Genomic DNA, 14,804 nt, shown 5'->3' with positions numbered 1-14,804 from the left:
CCTATGCTTTAAGTGACCAGTGAGAGATTACACACATCATCACTAAACAAGCATTTTAGGAATATTATTGGCACCAGCTTATTATTATTTAATTTGTAATTTAGATGTTCTCTTTTATGATCACAAATTCTCTAACTACAAACACCTATTATACAAACTGAAAACCACAAGTAACCACACCAAGAATTAGTATGTGAACCCTGGATATTTTAACAATGCGAAGCAAACAACCTGCATGCTAGTAGTACTGAGAAGACTACCATCTCCCAAGTAGACCACAAGCTATATAATTTAGCTGGCTTTTCCTTCTATACCAACATTTACCTTATTTCATGAGGCCTTTCAGAATTACAGCCATCTGTACTTGTACATGAGATCCATTTCACTCCAGTATCTTGCATACTATATGCATGAGCTATATTAGAGCTAGCTGTAAAGCATTACAGAAACTAATATGCTATCCTCCACAATTGTCAGCAAAGAGAAAAATTCAGACTGTTGTGCTGCAGAGCAATAGAACACGGCAACTCAATTCAGTTTGAAAGGGAATATTTAGCTGTCACCGAAACTATCTGAGATATGATTTGTTCCAACATTTAGGCTGCAAATGTCAGAAAAAAAGGGCTTCATCACCATTTTTGTACAATTGTAATTATGAACCTGAGAAATGAAGGTGAGGTTAAACATCCTTACTTACTCTCATACTTCCTATTCCTTCCTTCAGCTGCACTGTTGCTTTGATTTAGGGCAGTCTTACTTGTGAACTGTTATTGAGAAACTTGTGTTGAGATGAAACATCAAAAAGTGAGAAGATTAGGAAGCCACATTCTTTCTCCTCTTCAGACCTCAACATCTACTACTGATGAAACAAATGACGAAAAATCACACATCACGGAAACACCTAAACTCCAGGAGAGGAAGTAGATTGAGAAATGGCAACAGACACTGTTTCTGTCCCCTCCCCACCCTATGACACATCTGAAAATACACTCTTGGCACATTTATTTTAAAAATAATCAAGAATGCATTTATAACTAGCATTCACTGATCAACGTTAGAAGAGATACGGTTTGCTAGAATGACTTGGCAGCAATTCACTAAGCTTCCTAAAAAAACAGTTAAGGGTCAAAACATCTGTGTAGACTTCTGAAGATCTTTTGCAGTGTTTCCACATACATGTAAACGTTGTTTGTGTGTTTATGTGGGCTATTGATTTCAATGGCTCCATAAAGACCTACCAAATAGCAAAATGAAATTTAATGTACAAAACTATCTACTGACGGCAGAAATGTATACTTCTCATTCAACTTCAATTTCTAAAAGTTTGTTATAGCAGTATGATGAATATATTTTTTTTTAATATAGCATTCCTTCTTTGCATGTTCAGAATGAATAGGGAAGTACAAACTTACTCATTTAAGTTTCTCTCCAGACATGCAACAGATTTGGAGTGATTTATTTGCATGTTTTTACTGGCATTATCAGTAAATTAGTTCAGTCTTGGGGCAGAACTAGGATGTATAGAAAAGGAGAAAAAGACTGTCTTAGCAAAATTTCATAGGCTTTCATTAGCTGAGGAGTGCTATGAACAACTTAAAAGATGTAGTACCCTTCTACACTCTTCATTTCCTCTTGATATTCTGAGCTCTACTTTCAAGAAATTAAACTTCATGACAGTTTCCGACTAGATTAACTGGTCAGAAAATTCTTGCTGTGGCATCCCCTGCTAATAAAACAATATAGTATGAGAAAGTTATCTTCAGTAGCATTTTTCAGTATCTTCATATAATTAATAAAAATAATTTTATATATCAATATTTACACAGTATTCAAACAAAAGCTCTACTTAATACTGTTAACATGAAAATTTAAGTAGCTATGCAATTGGATGGACAGACAGAAGCATTTGGGACTCAGTCTGAGGCTGAAACATTCTAATTACAGAACAAAATAGGAAACAGAGATATTCTGGATGCTTATCATCAAGATGGAAGTGAAACTTGATATTTTCTCTGAGCTTGGAAAGACAAGTTACTCTTGCACAATCTTACACTTAGACAGAAACATAGGACTACCTGGCCTACTCAAAAAGAAGGCTGAAGTTAACTTTAAGAAATGCTTTCATATCATACCTCAGTATTTTAGCTGGTATCCTTCTCACTTTACCCAGAAGCTGATTTGTATGAATGGATTTAAGCAGTCTGACATTAGGGTACCTTTTTAGATTTGGAACAATCTTAAAGAGATCTCTCAGACCATTAAAAATATTTCGTGCGTTATTTTGTTAAATTAAAGATACTTCAAGTGCAAAACATTATAGTGATCTATTTTTAGCCATTGGGAGTTTACCTTTCTATGGTGTTGTACTAGACTGTCAGAAGTCCACCTCTACCCCTTGTCCTCTCCTCAGGAACTTATCTGCTGGCTTTTCCACTTCACCATTACAACTAGTATTAGTAGTAATATTTTTTCAATGGCTAACAGCATACTGACAAGGCAAAACACAACATGTGGATGACCTTAAGAGTGAAATTAACTCCTTTTAATACTTCGTGAATAAGGAAACTCTCAACTTTTTTTTTCTAGGTTACATAGAAAAGATGGCCACACGTTATGTGGTTAACAAACATTCTGTGAAAATTTCAAGCTGATTTTTTTCCCCCACAGTGGTATTCAAAAGTGCCTTATTAATTGCCATTGATATTGGGCTGTTGAAAGATTGTTCTGCAGTTTTCTAAATGAATCTATTAACTAGAATTCAAATTCAGGAAAAAGAGTAATTTCAAAACTGAATGTCCCAATTCTAGTTTACCTGTCTGGAAATGAATCAACTTTTAATAAACTAAATCAACTGTTTGAATACTTCTGCAAAAATTTAATTTTATTAGCCAACTTTTTGGACCTTTACTGTCTTACCTAGATCTGTATTTAAAAAAAAAACAAAAACAAAACAAAAAAAAGATGTAAAATCTTACTGAGTTTCTTTTGACAACTGGAAGTTGTAGCATACTAAGAATTCCACAAGATTAGAATTATTTAATGAATTATTTAATAAGGTAAACTTTGGGGAAACAAGCAATATGTGGGGAAAAACTGCTTAAAAAAGTCAGTAAGTTCTAATCATCCTGATTTTTCTGTATAGCACTATTCTACATAGCTGAATTCTCTCAATGCCTAAACAGCAGTATAAACAATGAAGTAATCACTCTTTCATCAAGGTATCCACTTTGATGCCTTTCACAGATGTGAAAACACATGCCTCCCGCTCTAGATATACTTACCTTGTATATCATCGTTTCAAAATGAAAAAGGAAGCCTATCTATTCACGTGCCAAAACTACTACATATATGAGTATATGGAGAATGACTTCTTCTAGTATGACCCAAAGACAGTAATTTTAAAAAGTTTAACAAGACTTGATAACACATTCGTTTTATAAACACACAATATTGATCTGCATTTTTACAATTTTGTCAGTTTATTTTGTTAAACAATCACAAAGTTAATTATGAACACATGCAGAAACTGTGTGGAAAAATTAAAACAAAGATGGAAAAGAAGAAACCCAAGCTGATGCAGAGTTTCTCATAAAACATTAATTTCTAAAAATTCTCAGCAATTCTCTGAGTGTTCAACTCAGGTGTTAAATGAATGTCACAAAAACATTATCTGAATTTCAAGACTTCAGAAGAACATTTAAGTTAATTTACTCAAAATGAGTTAATTTATCCAGGTTGTTCTCAGTGTACTGAAATTCACCCCCCGCCCATATTTATACCTTTGGAAGTAATGCAAATTAGTAGGGTATAACATCAAATCTACCAGTACAGAGAGAGTAAAGAACGAAAATGTTGGGTAAGTTTAGTATGTGAGAAGAAACACCTGCTTCAACAAAAAGGTAAATCTTACTTGGTTATTCACACTGTATAGAACAGATACAATTTACTTGCTTGAAGTTGCATGCATTCTTCATGTTCTCTACATGTAAACCTAGATGCTTTCTCACAGCACAGCCCTAATAACATTTCTCTAATCTCAGGTTAGAAATTCTATATTCCATCTTCAAACTGCCGTACAGACTTGGAGTCAGTCCTTGGGTTTATTATTTAAGAGAGCAACTTCTCAAAAACATCAGTACCCTCATGCAATACTTTTTTTTTTTTTTTTAAACACACTAGAGAATTGAAGAAACTGTCTGCTCTTGAGTTCTTTGGCAATACATATTGCCATTAGATCGAAGAAAAGGTCATCAGCCATCTCAGACCTGACAATCTCTTAGGGCTGGAGAATAAAGAAACTTTCTAACAAAGCTTTGCCATTACAACCAGCTATTCTACAGACATATGTACGTGCTCAGTACATTTAATGAAACATTTAAGTAGAAGAACAGGCTCGTGGCTTGCACATGCACCATTCCCTCATTTGCCTCACTGATGGTCTTATTGCTGTCTTAGATTTTCCCCTCCTCCCGTTCCAGAAAATTAATGAGCCCTTTAGAAGCTGTACTTGAAACATTTCATGTGCATTCAAGAACCTCAATACAAGAAAAGGCAAATGCCCTGATAAAAGCAAACAGCAGCAAATTCTAACACTTTATGCTTGAACATTAGATGTTTCACATTTCTTAGCTACCAGTTAACTGCTTAGCAACATCAACAAGTAAGTTTTTCTAAGTCTACTCATACTCAAATTTAATATAAAGTTCATTTTAAATCAGCGTTTTCTCTGTTCAGAGAACAATGAAACAGTCATAAAGTTTCAGTCTGTCTTGCATACTCTAAAGATAAACAACCTTGTGACATGCTACAGTAATTCTCACAAACATACTTTTGTTTGCAAACAGCTTCTTCAGCCTACCAGAACTAGCTACCCACTCAGCAAGCAACAAAGACCTTCAAAAACAAAAAAGCATAGTATTTTATATGACAATAGATTCAAGTTAATCAAAATGATTACTTAGTGGAAGAAATAATTTCCTCTCACAAGTTTAATCAATTATGTATCAATTCAAGAACACATTTCTAAACAGAACAAAAATTTGGCTCCTAGCAATAGCTTTTCAAGGGATTTTTGCTTGAACTTCATTAATCTGACCAGGAAAGTTCCTTTAGAAAGTTTCAGAGTAAGAAATTAGTTTTTTTGACTCATAAAAGTCCATCATGGGTTTAAATATGAAGCTTCTACAAGAGTTAAAGAAAAATTAAAGGATGGGTGAAGCTACCTAAAGCTACGGATCATGGAAGTTGAATGAACTTCCACCCTGTCAATATTGTATATTTCCTACAAAGATTACGCGACTTTTAGGAAAACAGAGTACTAACCACTTTAGTTTTGAAAATACCTTGCTGAAGCAAGGTAGTTGGACATGTTTCCAACAAACATTAAAGATTATCAGATCACAACTGTATGTTTTGTGTTTATTTCATTAAACCAAACACCTATTTATGTGCATACAGGACTTTTCCAAGGCTTCTGGTGTTCAGATTACATATTTTAGGAGGACCATTTTGCAGAAACAGATACACTTTCATACCTTAGGCATCTACCATGCAAAGTTATCACTGTGTTATAAAGACAGATTATTGCACTAGAAAAAATGATAGTAACATGATTTTCTGAGTTCTGAGTGCAAGCTAGTGTTACAAAACTGCATTACCTTTTAGTGTTTTCCTTGCTTTGTTTTGGATTGATAAGGGTATTTATGCGCATACTACAATGATAATTTTAAATAATGTATTGCTTTAGTATATCAAACGGTTTGATTTTAAATTTAGGAGCTGGGTGCCACTCCACTTAATGAAAACAACTTGTAAACAGTACAAAGTAATACACATGAAACTGAAAAGAGCCAAATCACCTGCTGAATCTTTCACCAAACCTTGTTTGCATTCCAGTCCAACGTTAGGCAACCAGGGTTTCCACGTACCCACCACCCCTTATGTGAAGACCCCCATGCCCTTAGAGAAGTTTTTGAAATGCCAGCTCTACAGATGTGCAATCCAACAACTTGTTTGGTGCATCCTCTTGAGACATATCTTTCAGGTATTCCAAGCATAAACTTTCATCTCAAAAGTACTCAGATTAGGTTTCTATTTTTTCACTAAATTATGGAAAGCAATCCTGATTTTGCAACTTAATTTTGTATGCTATCTAAATCTATCAAAATGAAGGCACGATGCTAAGCTACAAATGGACTGGAATCCTAATCATGATTTTAGACAACTTACCTAAAGACAGCACTTAAATTTTAAGAGGTTATTATAAAGAACCCCCAAGAAAAGGTGATACTTCCTAATTACATATAGTACTTTGAGAAGCTCAAAGTGAAAATAAGTAAAATGTAGGTAACAAAATGTATATACCTACTTTGTTATCTATTTTAATATTTATTCCTGCAACATATTTAGAATCCAGATACAGGATCTGGGTTACACTGGATACTGTAATTAAACTTGTCTATCTTGTATCTGAAAACAGTGGATACTTTATATCCGATATGCTTTGAAAAAAAAAAAAAAAAAAAAAAAACAACTCAGACTTTCAAGCACTTTAGGTACAAGAAAATAACGGAGTTCATTGGAAAAAGACACTTTGATCAGGACAACTAAAAATACTAATGAAGAGTAGAGCCTTAGAAGACAGAAACAAGAGCCAGTAATCTGATTGAGTAAAAGCTGCCAAATGATGAAACAGATGAACCTAAAACCAGAATGATAACCTAAGAGAATGGACTGCAACACTAACAAGTTCAATGTCTAGGACAGATAAGAAACAATTTGATAATGAGAAAAGTGGCTTTTTATTAGTTTTGTCCATCCTAAATATGATGCGAACTTTCTTCTTTTTCAAAATAGAGAGTTCCAGAAAGTTCACAGTTGTTAGCTCCTAGTCTTCTAAACTTCTATCCATGCAGGACAAGCAAATTAATTCATTTGGAACATAATTAACACATTGCTTACATCTTGCAACTTTTGTCTGTCATAGGTATCTTGAGTACTTTACTGACTACTCAGTGAAGCTTACAACTCCCACAAGGGCCACCAGATCTGATGAGAGAGAAAAGAAATAAGGAGAAAACATACCTTGTGTTGTTCTATTGCATCTACCCACTGTTGCCTGTGGTCTGGGTCCTGAGCTCGGAGGTACCAAACACTATCGTTTACACTAATATCAAATCTGCATTCATCAAAGTCATGGGGCTGTGAAAGAAAAGTGAAAGAATAGCTAGAATTAGTAACATGATCAGCAATATCTCACAGAATATTTTGACATCCAAATATTGTAATTACTAAAACTGATCTATACAGCCTTGAATTCATCCTAAATTCTATATTCAATTTTAAGTAGCTGTCTCTACTAATTAACATACTCTTTCATAATGAAAACTGTCAGTCTTCTGAACCAGAAGCCAAACCGCTCAATGCATTCTAATTAAACAAAACAATATCACAAACAGTGACCATAACTCCATACTTCCAAACAAATCTTTTAGCATTTAGTGAACACAGACAGGAAAGTACACAAGTATAATTATTTTTATTTTTTAAATTTCAGAGCAAGAAAGACAAATTAAAGTTACTGCTATCAGTACTGATTTTAGATAAAGGAAAACAAAATGCAGCAAAAGCCACTAAGTCAGAATCATAAAAACAGACTCCAGTAAAACATGGATGAGGCAACAAGAGGAAGCTGTTGCACTCTACCTCCAATTGTTTTTACCATCTAAGACATGAACATCAGATAATTGGGAGCAATATTCAATCCTTTCCCGTATCACTACTTGAATAGTTCTAACTTTCAATTCACATCCCTGAAATATTAAAAAGCTTTTACTAAAATTACAACGGAGTGGGTAAGAAAAGGGGAACAATCTCACCTGCCTTTTGCCCTGACACTGTTAAAGTTGATCCCTAGCAAACATCCAACAACTACTGTTCCCTTCATTGAAAATTACTCTTAAAGAAGCGGAACAGTTAGAGCTGAGTACTTCCTTGATTCTTTTTCTATATACAATGAGAAGTTAAATGTACAAATATTATAGGAAACCAATGGGCTCATGGGTTAAGGCATGTGATGTGATCCTGAGGGCCACAAATACTGACTCTTGATGCCAAAGATAAGGCTATATAAGTCCCCGTCCTTTAATGATTAAAGACATGGTCTACAATACATTCATCTTGCAGGCAACTAAAGCACTGTGGATCACTCATGAAACACTTCACAAAAGAAAACCAAATAATGTCTTATCTGTTGGTCCATGCAAGAATCCATAGCATCAGTAAGAACTATTTTCAAAGGATCTGGAAGTCAGAAGCTACTTACATGTAACACACAATCTTTTTTAAATCTATTAATGAAAAATAGAACGAAAGCCAGCAAGCAAATAAGGAGCTATGAAGAGTTTAACAATGTATGTGAAATCACTTTTTTTTTTTTTTATAGCTTCATGTATTTGGTCAAGCATCTGAACCAAAGTTCAAACTAGAAAATTTAACTTCCCCATAAAAAACAGAAACTGACAAAACTGACATTCAAGTGAATCAACTACCTGCTATTACTTAATATTATTTCTATTTCAATTATTTCATCTTATTTCAAACAACATTCAAAACTGCTTGTGCACATTGTGTTGTTCTTCTACCTGAACCACTGAACAGAGGGATTAGAGACACCATGTTTTCCAGTCAAGGCCCCTTTTTTCAAACTAGATTTGCTACATGTGTTTTTTTCTAAATATGATAAAGATGTTTATCTGCTTGAAATGAAACTTGTCATATCAACGTGTAAGGCTTGTAACCCTGATTGCAACCATCCCTGCTAGACCTTCTTTTGGCCATGTGGTAGGGGATATGCACTTCGAACAATGGAAGGCTCTGGCAGAAATCTCCCCAAAAGCAAAAGAACAAGAGTTAGCTATAGAAGTTGTGCCTGCCATGACAGTAATCTCCTGCTTCATCTGTATCTGAGGTCCTCTGGGAAGAGTTAAAAGTTGTTACATGGTCTATCCAGTTAGAAAGCCTTATCAGAACTATTCTTAAAAGCCTGCAGTATAACTGATCCCATATTTCCATGCAGAACTTATTTCAATGCACAACCATCCTTGCTGTCAGAAAGCTTCTTCCAGTCTCTAACCTAGACAACTTTTACTGTCATTTAAGACCATTACCTATTTGCCCTTTTCAAAGGCAGGCTTTATGCATTTCTTTTTTCTTTTCATAGCAACACTTAATATTTGAAAAACACTATGCCTTTTCAATGATAAAGGAAAGGGAAATGCTATACTTGAAGTTTAGTTAAAAATTTTGAACACCTTTCTGGACCATTCACTAAATGTCCACTTCTGCATTACTCATACTTAGAATATTAGATCATCTAAAAATCAGATCCAGGGCTTACATTGGGCTTACCAAGGTTTTGGTAGTGGAGGCTGCAGGGTGGCCTCTATGAGAAGAGCCCAGCAGCTGCCCCATGTCAGATCAGAGCCAGCTCCAGACGCTCCAAAAGGGACAAGGGACCCGCTGCTGGCCAGAGAGTGATGCTACTTGGGCCTCTGAGAGAGCAGATTGAAGAAAGGGAGAAAACCTGCTTTGCAACAGCAGCTGGGAGAGAGGAGTGAGCAGCAGCCCTGCAGCCCCCAGGTGAGTGCAGCAGGAGGGCAGGAGGTGCTGCAGGCAGGCAGCAGCAGTTCCCCTGTGGCCTGTGGAGAGGCCCCTGGTGGAGCAGGCTGTCCCCCTGCAGCCCATGGGTCCCACATGGAGCAGATCTCCACGCTGCAGCCCCCCCATGGGTGGAGGAGCCCCCGGTGGAGCAGGTGGATGTGGCCTGGAGGAGGCTGCGGCCCATGGAGAGCCCCCGCAGGAGCAGGCCCCGGGCCGGAGCTGCAGCCCGTGGAGAGGAGCCCACGCAGGAGCAGGGGGTCTGGGGGGAGCTGCCCCCACCCGTGGGGGACCCGTGCTGCAGCAGTTTGCTCCTGGGGGATGGATGGACCCTGTGGGATGGAGCCGTGTGGGAGCAGTGCTTGAGGAGCTGCTGCCTGTGGGCAGCCCCCGCAGGATAAGTTCGGGAAGGACGGCATCCCGTGGGAGGGACCCCATGGTGCAGGGGCAGAAAGGGACCGTGAAGGAGCAGTGGAGACAAAGCATCAGGAACTGACCGCAGCCCCCATTCCCCATTCTTCTCTGGGGCAAGGAGAGGAAGAGGTAGAAGATGAGGGATGGGGGAAGGTGTCTGTAGTTTGCTTTGAGTTCTCCCTGTTCTAGTCTGTTAGCAAAAGGCAATTAATTACATGAATCTCCCTATGCTGTTTTGCTTGTGACAATAATTGGCGAATTATGTCCTTGTCCTTATCTCAGTCCTGTAAGCCTTTTTTCACCGTATTTCCTCCTCACAGTCTTTTGAGGAGCACAAGGGAAGGAACAAAGTGGTGGAGCTAAGCTAGTCATCAGTTAGAAACTACTACAGGGTTATACTAACCTCACTGCAATTTTGTGTTACATAAAACCCAGCTAAACCAGTGCTCCTGTCAGACAAGTTGCTTGAAGATAAGAAACCTCTACTAAATGTCAAATACTGCATCAAAAGGAAGTCTTGTAGGCATAACACGTTTCACTTTTGACAAAACCAAACTACCTATTTCTGTAGTAAATATAGTTGATTAATATGTAATTACAATACAGATGAGGATCCTTTTTTTTTTTTCCCAGCAACTACAATCATTTGCATTAACTTCCTTATTTTCTTCATTTTTCTTTTCTTTTAAAGATGGACTCTACCATAAGAACCCACTAAGTCCTGTTTTAGCATTCACTTAATGTCAAATTCAAGTTCTCTAAATGCATTTTATCAAGAACAAATAAAACACCTGAATCACAAGTGACCTGCTCTTTCTTTAACCCAGAAAAAGTTGTTCATTAACCCCTTACTCAACCCAGAATGAGTTCATATTTTATTTTTATTTATAACTGTGCAACGTGAAAGCATAGCTTTTTGGTGCTGTTAAATTCTCCTCGCTACTGAGCTCTGGACAAACTTCCTTGGCTTCCCCTTCTTGCTATAAAGGTTTTCTTTTCTCTAGTTGCATCTAGCAAAGAAGTATTATACACCACTTGTCAGGTCTGTCCTTCATCCTGCTATCATCATCCATCCCCCCCAACTAGTTTGAATCTTTCCTCACAGCTTGAGTTTTTCCTTTCTTCTCCCCTTCACTTTCTTCCTGTAGATCTCACCTTATTTCACCTACATCTTTTTTTCTGAAGGTCACTGCTCCTAGCTTAGCATTCACTTTCCTCCATATGCTCAGAAGTGATTATAAAGTGGTATAGCTCTTAGACAGCCACCTGACAAGACACTGGAGGGATAAAACAGGATAATTTTCATGTGTAACAAGCTGAGGACCCATGCTGATGGCAAGGTATGTTCTGCTGCCTTTTCACAATCAAGATAAAACAAGGAAGAGAGGAATGTTTTAGTCACATGAGGAAGTAGAGAGCAAAGAGTCACCATCTACCCTCAGGAACTAAAGCAGGTTGGAGAACTTCTAATGCTCTCTCCTACTATCTTGTACCCCAACAGCAGCCTCAAGAAGCATACACACATAAACTGAGAGACAGTGGGGAACAAAACCCAGACTAACATGACACTGAGCAGGAGCATTCCAAAAACATTTAGAGAGTTTTTCAAAGGTGAGTTTAGCAGCCTTTACAAGACTGAGGCAGAGTAAGCCTGTGTTTGCCAAGGGCTTGTTCGAGAGCCAGCATTTCAAAGAAAAATACCTGAATCAATTTCATGCAAGAATACTCTACAAGAAATAGGCCTCCAGCATCCACAAATGTCCTTTCTGTATGCCTCCTAAGCTTTCTTCTGAGGCATCTGCAGAAAAATCTACCAAAATAAAGGCAAGTAAAAGAATTCAAGTATCCCCACACTCCTTCTGGGTTAAAACAACTGGTATCAACTCTTAAATTCTGAACAGGCATGGTCAATTTACATGAAGAAACATTTACTTGGCTACAGTTACTGAGGAAGTCTGAAGCCAGCTCAGGTCTCATGAGTCATAGCTGACTGCACTGCTACAGGATTCTTCCTGCTACAGCTCTCATTTGAGGTATTCATGAAACAAATATTGGAGCAGCATTTGCTTGAAAAATAGCGGTTTAAGTCCTTCAGGCAAAACACACAGAGAGGTTTAAGTGCTTTTATATACTTCATAACCCTCAAGAACACACTGGTGGGGCACAGAATACCTGAATGAAGGAAATTTTGCTTGCTAGTCTAGCCTCTCAATACTCTACATTGTATTGTCTCTGCAGGAGGAAGCTCGAGGCAGTTCTAATAGATCCAACTCAAGTCTGCACATCACAGCTATCAACTGCACTTGTATAGTTATTCACACTGCGGATATAAAACCTACCTGAAGTGATTTGGCTTAAGATTCCAAAGTACTTTTTTGTATTAAGAAATACTGAACAGGGAACTAGAACATTAGACAAAATACAGGCCTCCAGTGAGAATCACCACCCTCTAGGTCTCTCAAACAGTAACAACACCAGCATCAGCGTGATGCAAGTGTGAGGCAGTGTTACCTGAGTGCCACTGCTGCTCAGCTGTTAATAAAGCCATGCCATATACTGCTATGGAGAAAACTGCAGCTTGCAATACAGCAGTTATACTCCAAAATAAAGTATACAAACCTAGTAAAGATAAATGCAGTGCTTACCTAATTCAGCAGTAAAAAAAATAATTACTGAAGTTGGACACAGTTTATTGTTTTTGTGATGGCAGTAAGTCGTTTTTTCCACACAAGACCAAGAAAAAAAAAGTATAGTGTAGCTGCACATTGATTTTGTCCACAATTAAATGTGCAAACCTGTTCTGCTGCTGTATATAATTATTGATACTTCACTATATTCTTGAATCTGTAAATTCTAGTTTCAAGCCATATTCCAGAAAACCTCGTAATGACAATATTCACATTCATTCTGCTAGAACATGTTACTTTTCTGTGGACTGCGTTATCACAGCCATATGACCTCACAGAAGAACCGTATCTATCCAAGAATAATTTTACAATGGAAGCAGATATTAAATACTACCTGTTGTAGTCTCTCTAATAAAACTGTTGCAAAATTGTGAGTAATCCTGGCTTCAGAAAATGTATTTTTCTAAAGCAATGCCTTTTGTTTTACTTAAGTAAAAATATATTTAATTTTACTTAATTATGTTTTATGAAATTCTTTTCATGGAGAAAACTTGCGTGGGCTGAATGGTTCCAATATCATTTAGTTTTTAATCATTACCAAAGACCTTAGTGATAGGTTTGAGCTAAAACATGAAAACTGTTTTCACCTCTTCTCTTAGTATAGTTTAAAGCAAGTTAACAGAGCTTCTTATTCATTTTCCATGTAGGAAGGTGGCAGTAAAAAAAATTAAAAGGTTAATTGAAAATTGAGAAAGCAAAGAAAACTTTTGGTTTTTGTAATGGAAGTTGTTTGCTTTTTTAAATAGCTATAATTTATGTGCCTCGAAACAGACTAAAGCTATTAAAACATTAATTCTCAGCTTCTAAAAACATAAGTCTCATATAAGGAAAACTCACCTAGTATAAGATTCTTCTGCCTATATAAATAGAATTTGAAATGTTTGGCTTATGTTCCATTGATTCAAACACTCTCAGCCATGCTCAGAGGGTTGCTTTTTTGGTGCCTCAGCTCTGTATGGAGGCAAACCTCCGTAAGATCACTTTTATTCTATTTAGGAAGTGAGTTGAGTTAGTGCATATTGCCTTCCTCTGATGAGAAAGCATGAAAATACCACTTTGAAACCCTGATGCTGTATCTGCAAGCATCTTCACACTCACAAGCCTGAAAAACCCTTTAACAGCAGTAGTCTCAACCAATTGCAACCTAAGTTTTCTAATAAAAGCAGACACGAGCAATCATGCCCTAGAAAACAACATGCAAGCCAGGCTATCACACTGATGTCTGTCAGTTCAACAGGGCTGAATATACACTCTTTTCATATGTCAACAGTGTTCCTTTCCTAAAATGCAAGGTACCATTTATCCACCAGTTTATTATTTTTTCTTCATTCCCACGGAATTCAGGAGAAATTCTTCTTTCTGCCTCATTCTGCAACCTCCTGAAATACTCCAGTTCCATAGTACTGGAACAAGCTCCTACTTCAGCCAGAGGAAAGATGTCAGAGCAGCTACCACGTAAAATCTACGTGTCTGCATGTGTTCTCATAGGTCATTTAATACGTTCCAGGCCTGCATGTGTTCATTCAAATGCCAGAACCCCCTCTATCCTCTCTCTAGCTTCCATCTAGATATCATCCCCAGACAGTATCTGTAGGACAAGAAAGGATAGAGGGGTAGAAGCAGTGTCAGAATACATTAAGCTTCATCCAAGACCTGATGTTACTTTTTAAAACAAACTTTAAAAGGATGACTTTGCACATAGGCAAGGGATGCTTCTCACAACAGGAGGTGGAGAAATAAACAAAGGGACACACACATAGTTGATAAGTTATGAAGTGGTGGACAAAACTACCACTTCATGTTAAAGAGAGAAGGCCTAGTATCTTATATGATGAACTACAGAAATATGACTCTGAGGTCCTTAAGAAGTAGCTTATCTGATGCAATAGAAAGAGAGGATGCTGGTGAAAGCTACGTAAAATCAACAGGTAGCAAAATCAAATGAAGACTTCATTACTCCACCATTTTCAGTGGCTGTAGGCACAATAGTAGGCAGCACATAAAAATAACACACTGCAGTTTCAGAGGTGAGACTAAAATCAAGAT

At 37.2% G+C, this 14,804-nt stretch overlaps 1 protein-coding gene across 2 annotated transcripts in view; it reads right to left on the bottom strand.

Annotated features, from left to right (window-relative positions):
* The window catches only part of CERT1 (ceramide transporter 1), an 80,066-nt gene that overhangs the window by 47,718 nt on the left and 17,544 nt on the right, over positions 1-14,804 (bottom strand). For both annotated transcript variants that reach the window (XM_082783768.1, XM_082783767.1), the window contains exon 3: positions 7,084-7,200. In XM_082783768.1, coding sequence (XP_082639894.1) covers positions 7,084-7,200 — 117 coding nt within the window. The remainder of the gene's footprint in view (positions 1-7,083; positions 7,201-14,804) is intronic.

The sequence above is a fragment of the Aythya marila genome (genome assembly GCF_965140915.1).
Source record: "Aythya marila genome assembly, chromosome: Z".
Taxonomy (NCBI): domain Eukaryota; kingdom Metazoa; phylum Chordata; class Aves; order Anseriformes; family Anatidae; genus Aythya; species Aythya marila.
The sequence above is the reverse complement of the archived record's forward strand: the minus strand, read 5'-3'. Positions and strand labels throughout refer to the sequence as shown.